General features: G+C 40.1%; 1 protein-coding gene across 1 annotated transcript; it reads right to left on the bottom strand.

The window, feature by feature from the left end:
• Positions 1 to 1,765: 1,765 nt before the first annotated feature.
• On the bottom strand, positions 1,766 to 5,729 carry LOC121982004 (UDP-galactose transporter 1-like). Its single transcript, XM_042534844.1, has 5 exons — positions 5,311 to 5,729; positions 3,891 to 4,140; positions 3,586 to 3,793; positions 2,326 to 2,557; positions 1,766 to 2,212 (listed from the first exon to the last, which is right to left on the bottom strand). Exons 1-5 carry the CDS (start codon positions 5,419 to 5,421, stop codon positions 1,988 to 1,990), a joined length of 1,026 nt encoding a protein of 341 aa, XP_042390778.1. The 5' UTR covers positions 5,422 to 5,729; the 3' UTR covers positions 1,766 to 1,987.
• Between the last annotated feature and the right edge of the window lie 3,726 nt (positions 5,730 to 9,455).

Below are 9,455 nucleotides of genomic sequence, written 5' to 3'. Positions count from 1 at the left end.
TCAATAAGCTTTCACAGTTTATGCATGCTCCTTCAGAGACGTATTGGGGTGCTGTGAAGCGTCTACTTTAGTATCTCAATGGTACTAGGGATCTTGGAATTTGCCTTTTTGCGGATACACCTTTTACTCTTCATGGTTTCTCCGATGCAGACTGGGCAAGAGATCCAGATGATCAGTGTTTTACGGGTGCATTTATTATTTTTCTAGGTGCTAATCCAGTTTCCTGGAAATCTACCAAATAGCGCACGGTTGCACGCTCTTCGACTGAGGCTGAATATCATGTCATTGCCTCTACAACAACTGAGATCAAATGAATTAAGTCACTTTTGACAGATCTGTTTCTTCCGGTTACTACACCTGCTATGCTTTTTACTAATACTTTGTGTGCCACGTATCTTTCAGCTAATCCTATTTTTTACTCTTAGATGAAACATCTGGCTATTGACTATCACTTTGTTAGTGATCTGGTGCAGGCCTCCGAACTTCGAGTTACTCATATTCCTGCTGAGGATCAGTTGGCTGATGCACTTACAAAGTCGCTTTCTCAACCTCGGTTGTTTGCTATTTGCAGTAAGATTGGTGTCATTTCTGGGACACCATCTTGAGAGGGCGTATTAGAAAATAATTATTATAAGTAAATAGTTATTTGTTTCCTAGTTATTAGGGAATAATTATTATTAGAAAATAGTTATTTGTTTTCTAGTTATTAGAGAATAATTATTATTAGGAAATACTTATTGTTTTCCTAATTTATGTATTTTTTTATTTTCACTTATAAAGGTATTTATATATATCATATACTATCATTAATAATATGTGAATTTTATCGTCAATATCATGCACAGTGTGTGTAATTTTATGGGAGAAATGGGGTGCTCCAAGTTTATGCAAATCATCGAAAATGATGTTCTTTTTTAAAAAAAAATACAAAAAAAGGAGAAAAAAGAATGTCCCCATTAGAAATTTTATTTCCAGAATACCTCTTATCTAATAGTATTGTAGCAGCAAATGGCTGTTATCGTATAAACTACTAAGTAGTTATTACAACGTATAAAAGTTACTAAATAATTGTTACATGTTGTGCCTTACTTTTAATATTATTGTACAAACTATTCTATAACTTAAATTATTAAAGTAATTGTTATAATTATTTTAAAATAATTTTGATTAATTTAAAATATTTTTATAAAATTTAAATAATTTTGGCCTAAAATTATTTTGATATAATAATATTTAAAATTTAAGATTTAGAGTTGAAGATTTTAAAATTTAAAATTTAAAATTTAATTACAACTACTATGAACCACTCTTTTATAAAAAAAAAATTACGTTGACAGATGCTACAATTTTAAAAAATAATTATTTATTTTAATAAAAATAATACACATAAATCATTATTAATTATTAACTTATCAAAATTATTTAAACTTTATTAAAATTATTTAAAAATAATTATAGTTAAATCCTAAACCCATATATTTCTTTATTTTAATAATCTATAAATCAGTTTTTCCTAATTCGACTATCGTGCAAATTTAAAATATAATTTATTCACATTAAAAAATCGATCTTCAACATGTTGACCGGTTGCACCACCTTAAATCAATTTTAACCAACTTTAATTCAAACTATTCCAAAATGATACAATTTTATTCAAAATCATTTTAACTTAATTTTAATCAAAACTACTCTAAAATAATACAATTTTAATTTCAAAAAACTACATAAAAATATTTTACAAATTACATAAACTAGCAGCAGATGATTTTTAATTGCTATGTTATCAAATTTGCTTGTATTTAATTCATTATTTTCAGTAAAATTTGGCCGTCTAGACCTCCCTCTGTTTACACATATTTTCCATAAAAATTATTATAAATTTTTTTTACCCGTGTTTGTATAATTTGTCAACCTGCCCGAACAGAATCAGACAACCACCATGAACCAAATGAAGCAGCACCATGAACCAACCATCAACTTCTCTCCATCAAGCTTTGTCTTGCTTGTTATTCACAATGGGAATCATCTCCATTCGACCCCTAGGGGTGCGCGGTGTTCGTGGCATTCCAGGAATGGCGGCCTGCTGAGACAACCGATGTCGAACGTACCCGTAAAATGTGCACCCCAGCAAGGTCACCGCGCATCCAAAAGCATTCATAGCAGAAATGGGGTTTCTGAAGATAAGCCATGACACTAACACCGCAACGGCAACCTGAGTTCGCATTCATATTTCATTAGAGAACGATCATAACAGACTATTTTGAGTTGAACAATCAAAATATACTATGAAAAGAGATAAAGAATTGAGTTTGGATCATCACTCACTTTCATGTTGCCAGCTACGTTGAATGTAACTGCTGTGGTAGAGTGTATGACATAAAAGATCGAGAAGTTGAGGCAAAAAGCTAGTATTCCTGAGCTAAAAATGATGACCAACGATGAATAAATAGACTGATGTGTGTATATCCAGTTCATGACTCCGGCCCCTTCGATCAACATTGCTGGTATAGCTAATATCATGGTCGCATAGGGTGCCATGTAGTAGACAGTGTTTATGCTACATAGAAGAAATAAAGGCTGTGTTAGTTTAGAGAAGGTGAGAATTGAAAATCTTAGCTTTGCAGAGATATGCATATCAGTCGCTGTTCGCCAAGGAGGTTTATCAGACATGCAGCAACTTCATGGAAAACAGAAATCTGCTGAGTTTTCCTTCAAAACATTGCAGGGTAGTCATGCTAGTTGTGTTCAAAGCATTTGTTGAGATTGAGACAGATGAAACACTGGCAGTTGACGATGAGATAAAAGCTCATAGGATCAATGTGCCAAGGAGAATGAATTAAACATTATACAAGCTCATAGGATCAACAATCCTTACAAAAATCATGGAAATAGAATTGAAGCATAGAAGAAAATACTAGAAGGCCCTGTGTCATAAAAGGAAACATAAAGAAATGAGGGCTTGGTTTCCTTGAAGAAAAATATGGGAAGTAAGCAACAATGGGAGAGAAAGTAGGTGAGGTGACTAAAAAATCATGTTTACTTGGACGGATAGTTCAGGGAAGAAAGAAAGATGGAGAGATTAAAACCATGAACTTTCTTCCCAAACAAATCATCCCATGACTATGCACAGATTGGAGAGCAATTTGAGACTGTAAAAGGAAATTATTAGGGTTGCTCATCCCTTAGGTAGTCCCTAGTAGATGGGAAGTCTCTTGCTTTATTGCCCAACACACTCCCCTCTTCCACCTTCCCTCCAAATTGTGCCCTTCCAAGGTAGTTCTTCCTTTGTGATCCCTCTTGCTAAAATCCCTATTCTCATTAAAGTTTGCTCTCAACTGCAAACCATGACTGTAGTTGCCAAACCTTAGCTAAGAAGGTGGCAATGTAAAAAGGGGGAAAAAGAAAGTAGAAATTTGGAGCACTTATTTTTACCATCAATATCTCTGAGATATAGTCTTCCACATAGGGATAAGATTCTTGTAGCAAATCTCAAATGCCTAAGACAAACCCAACTTGATCATGATGGTGATGGAAAAGAACAATTTTTGACATAGTGAAGAGGCAATTACAGATGATCACTATTACCTGTCAAATTTATATCCATGAAGAAGAGATTCTGCTAGAATTGTCTTTGTAGATGTGGCAAGACACCCAAGCAATGCAGCACAAAATCCAAGACCATTGAAGCTAAGCTCAGTTATAGACGTTAGAAGAATACCCCCAACAATGGGCACCAATGAAGCCCATATGCGCCATTCAAACATTTTCTTCCATACTAGCCACTGAAGAATCACTGTTATAAACATATACTTTAGTTAAGATACAAGCAATGTGAAATTTCATAATTAGAATGAAAACCATCAAAAGAAAAGAAAAAAGAACACAGTTACCTGTTGTTGCAGGAGTGAAGGATTTTATTGTTTGCATGAATGAAACAGGAATATAACGCAAGCTGACATTTCCCAATACAATGTTGATACAAAACACAAAGGACATTGGGAATATTCTCCTCCAACGATCTTGATATTTTACCTCGATAAGTGGTTTAATTTTAAGAAATTTGATTGCAACAAATGCTCCAACAGTAGAGCATACAAAATGAATGCATGATACGGTTAGAGGAAACTTGAAATCCAATTTCTGCAAAATAGATTTTCTGGTTAGACCATTCAATTTAGAAATTGAAACCTAGAAATTATTTTGACATTCTCAAGATAGGTAATGTGGATAGTTTCTTGGCAGCTATGGTGATTAGTGAATGATGAATCTTCAATAGTAAATATGATAATTGACAAAACATCACATCATATACTAGTCTGTTTGGACACACAAGTAACAAGAACCATTAGGAATTACATTACTCCATATTATAATGTTTGTATCTTTTAATCAGAGAACATTATTCTAAACTCCAAATAAATCTTCAATTTACTGTGCAAACTTTTCTCTTAATATGCATTGTGAAAGTATCAACAGGATATATAAAGGTTGGATTGGTTGGATTGGTCTCACAGTTGGTAAATTTGGATATCAGACTAGCAAATAATAACTTAACAATATAAAAGAGAAGAAAAAACTAATTCTTAATAATGACATAAAAATCAGGAGTATATAGATGTTGTTGAAAGACAGACTTATCCTTCCCAAAGATCTATTCCTTTCTCTTAAAAAAATTGAAAAATAATCTGAAAGTCGAACCTAGAATTTTAAATTTGCATTCATCAATTTGAAATATATGATCATTGCGAGGTATCAGCCTCATCAAGATATGGATCGCAATATCCAATTCCCAACTTTAACTCAACCGATTATATTGTTCAGCTTACATTTAGCAAGCTTGTGCTTCGATTCCACAAAGCATCCTTAAATAGGGAAACAAGAGTATCAGTTTTCAAAACGCAGGATGTAGCTCAGCAGCAAATCGAACAGGAAATACTTCCCTCACAAGTATTTATCAAGTAGTCTACCGTTTTGATCACAAGTATTTAACTTTAACTTCTACCAATTCTTGGAACTCTAACTCTCATCCCGACAAAAAGATTGCTAACTCTCAACGAAATTATCTTATAAATGCGCCTTTATAAACCCTCACGAAAAGGTAAGCAATGAATAAAGACAAAAGAAAAAAAAATACAAAGAATAACTTCATTCAGGAGCAAAAGGAACAGACGAGACACAGTATATAGGAACAAACACGTACCCTGTAACAATCGGTCAATAAAACAAAACACCTTATGCCTTTTGGACGAACAACAAAAACAAAAAATCCCTACTTTTAAGCGAAAGATATGGAGGCCAAAGAAATATAACCTGAAAGATCCACTTATTCATGATGATCACAGAAACGTTGAAGCCCCACCATTGCAGGATGGCGAGCACTGCCCGCAGCATCCCCAAGTGCAAAACTTTGCTCTCGTCCATCCTAATTCTTCTTTCGATCCGCCGAGAACCAGAACGCCCAGCTCCAACACCCACACAAAAGCGCCTCAGATGTCTCCGAGGACGAGGTCAAATAACAAACTTTAGCGCGGACCAGAGGCAGGCAGGAGAAGAGCGATCAAAACTTCTCGTCTCCAACCACCATCTTTAGCGCGCGCACACGATCTCTCTCTCTCTAATCGAAGGAGGACGGTAAAGAAGTTCGGAAAGCGTGGGATTTGGAAAGCGGAGAAGAAGGAGGCGCTGCCTGGGAATTCGTTTTCGGTGTGAAGAAGGAAGGCGTTATGTGCGAGCCGCCCTCACCTACTCTGTTACGTCATTTTTAACTCACAGCTACCTGCTCTCTAACTGGAATATAAGCGGGACCCAGTGCTACCATCTCTCAAAGGTACGTAACTCCGAGTATCTAAAACTCATTATAATTTATGAAGAAAGTAACGCGTAGCTATAAATGGGGGAAAAATATTTTATTTTATTTAATCAAATTATTATATATAAAATATTTAATTTAATCAAATATTTTTTTATTAATTTAATTAAAATTATTCATATAATTATTGTGATTAAATTTGGACAATTTTATTTTATAGTATAACACTCTATCAACGATAAATGAATAATCAGTGACTAATAAAATTTATTTGAGTAACAATGAATTTTTTTTCATTGCCAAATTAAATTTGCAATTAATGAAGAAGTAAGTTAGGCATAATAATAATTGATCCTGCCTCGAAGTTGAGGAGATGACCACCGGGAAGTAACCCTGAGGTGACTCTTCGTCTTCGCTGATAATCCTATGCTCCTACAACCACAAGTCGTTAGTGCCAAGCCGGGAGGGGGTTCCCGGCGACGACTCTCCGACGCCCAAGTCACACATCGGCAAGTGAAGATAGGAGCGAAAAGAAAGTGATGAATAGTAGCTTCCAGAGATGTATCCTGCGTACCTCCGCGGAGGACGATCTCCCTTCTTATATAAAGCCTCGATGAGTAGATTGCACGCTTCCCGAGTGGACACGCTTTCCCAAGCTTCCCCTAAAAGCTAGCATCGAGAAGGTGTCCCTGACACCTTACCATAACGGGGTGGGCATATCTCTGCAGAGGCGGCGGAAGCTTCCCCCGTACGATTCTCTGTCTTGCCGTTCGATTTTCTGTCCATCTGCGTCGATCGTCGGCGGCACTAACTCTCAAAAGGATGTAGGCACGTGCCCCTACTGTTCCTGTTTGTCGGCCACTAGTCTGACCAGACTCTCCTCGACTGGTTCGGTCGGTGTGCCGCGGCTGATCGGCTAGAGTATCATTTGCCTTTGTGCGCTGTAAGCTCGACCGTCTCTCACCGAACTCTATCGGCTGATCAGCGATGGAGAGCTTTTCGGTCGGCTGGTCAATTAGTTGACCCCCCTGACCTTGACGCCTACCGAAGCCCCAAACTTCCTCGGAGGTGGGCCCTCCTGCGTACTCCCTGGGTCATTTCCGGATTACATGTCTCCCCTTTAAGTCTAGTCGAAGGAGGCTGCAAGTCCAACTGACTGGACGAAATGGTGCAAAAATATTACTCTTTGATCGATGTTTCGGTCGGCTATGCTTCTTTGTTCTCGAGGTGATGCCTTCAGCGGGCTGATTGGTCAGTATGAGGGGCGTCTAACCAGGAGTCTGCTATTCTTGTTCGCTCAGCCCGTAGAACCGTTGTCTTGGCACTTCCCCTTTCCTATTAGCAAAATCTCTTAGAACCCGCACCAATCTGAGGTGTTAATGCTGAGCATGCCTCCTTAATCATTCTGACAACCGCCCTACGAGTGCACGCCACGTGTCACCGCCTGTCGCCGCATGCTTGAGGTGACAAGATGGGACGTGACCCTTGGCGTTTTGAATTTTGACGGCCAGATTTGCCTCTAGGTATTCGTGCTACCGATCGGACGGCTTAGCCTTGCCTCTTGACGTCTATAAGCGCGCAGCCGCAGCCTTCCCCCCACCTTTACTCATCGTTCTTATTTCCGGCGACTTCCTCAGTGTTTCTCTGCGAATCCTTCTGCTTCTCTCATTGTTCCTGCCCCCGATGAGTTCGTTATTTCCTTCTGTAACCGTCTTCTATTCTACCATCTCTGACACCCCTCCGGCGAACTCTTTTACCCATCCTTTGCCCCATTTCCTTCGCTTTTCCCCGGCTCTTCTTGGTTATTTCTTCTACCATGGCCAGCACCTCGCAGCCCTCGACCCCCGCATCGAGTCCTTGGTACGACATCATGAAGTCTAAGTTTGACGAGGACGATGCTAGGGCTCTCGCGAATACCTTTGAACTTCCTCTTGGCTATGAGATCCACGTTCCGTTGGCCACCGATCGGCCGTTCACTCCGCCGAGAGGCTGTGTCTGCTTCTTCCGGGACCAGTTTGCTGTCGGCCTACGGATCCCCCTCCATCCCTTTATCGTAAATGTTTGTAAATATTTTAGCTTATCCCTTTCCCAGTTAGTCCCAAATTCTTTTCACCTTTTGTGCGAGGTAATTATCTTGTTTCGCTTGCATCGCATCCCTCTGGCCCCTTCAGGTTTTCACTACTTTTATTACCCAAAGCTCTCCGATCAGCCAGACACCTTCCTCTTGTAGGCTCGCCCTGGCCTGGTCTTTTTTGACAGGGTACCTTCCTCCAATAAGCATTGGAGAGAGTATTTCTTTTTTGTTCACTTTCCCGATCGGCCACTCTTCCAGACCACTTGGCAACTTTCGTTGGGGCCCCAACCTTCACTGCCCCATTATAAGAGCACTCCGGCCTACTTACATGCTGCCTCCATGCTGGCCGGTCAGAAGTTCAATATTCGTAAGTTGTTGGAGGAAGGAGTTCTGGCACTCTTCAGTCTGAGCCCGATCAACCCATCCGAGCCTGTCAACTTAGGTAAACTGTTCATCCGCTTCTTTTCTCTTTGTCTAACTGATTTCTTTCTTTATTTTATAGCCGACATCATGATGAGAGCACGTTTGGTTGGGCAATCGAAACTTACCAACGCCAACGCCGACGTCGACAAAGTAGTGGTCGAAGTTTTGGCCGAGCGCGGATTTCGACCGGACGATCTTCCAGAGCAGACACCCACCGAGCGCGGGCTCGTCGGCATTCAAGAGGCCAGTGGGGAGTCGAGTCTGGCGCCTATCGAAGGAGCGGCGATTGGTGCGTCGCTCGCAGAACTCCTGACCACTCGGTCCACTCCAGAGGAAGGCTCGCTATCGGAGACGCCGCTCGAAAATACGCGCAAGAGGCACTGATCGGAGAAAGCTGCTCGTTCAATTTCCTCAGCGGCAAGGACCGCCGATCGGACGGGCACTTCCGGACCAGATGTGCCGGAGGCCGCCAACGTCTCCTCCGACCGGACACCCTCCGACCCCTTATCGCCTCTCCAATCACCAGCTTGCTGGCACTATCGGGTCAGGGTCGTATCTTAAGGTCAAGCATTCACCCCGCGCCCTCTTCTTCCCGCACTGTGTAATGACCCAATTTTCCCTATATCAAGTTCTAAAAGTCCATAAAAATGTCTGAAAATACTTTTAAAATATTCTAGAGATTTTTAGAAATTTTTAGAGTATTTTTACGTAATTTTTGGAGGTCATTTAGTATGTTTACAAAAAAGAAAGAAGTTTTGACCAAAAAATGTTGAAGGTGAGACTCGAACCCATGACCTCCGGCCGAACCCGACCTAACCGGACGCAGCCAACCAACTGGGCTGCGCTCGTTTTGTTAACCAAGTATGAGGAGAAAGAGATTTAAGATGTAGTTATAATGGAAATAACCCTAAGTATAAGGATTGGATTTCTTTTCCCTAAACCTATTTTTCTTCCTCCCGAAACCTCTCCTTTCTCACTTGTGACGGCGCCAACCCTTCTCGGACGAAAACACAGCGAGGCTAGGGCATTCCGGTGGCCGGTGAGCACTCATCTCCGAGGGGTCATTTCACCATTGAGCTCCTCTCGTCAAGAAGAGACGCGGACACAAAGGAAACACCGAGATTTAGAGCTCCGCCCGAACCCTAGAAG

This window comes from Zingiber officinale, chromosome 5A (assembly GCF_018446385.1).
Source record: "Zingiber officinale cultivar Zhangliang chromosome 5A, Zo_v1.1, whole genome shotgun sequence".
Taxonomy (NCBI): domain Eukaryota; kingdom Viridiplantae; phylum Streptophyta; class Magnoliopsida; order Zingiberales; family Zingiberaceae; genus Zingiber; species Zingiber officinale.
This window is presented reverse-complemented; position numbering and strand designations above follow the sequence as displayed.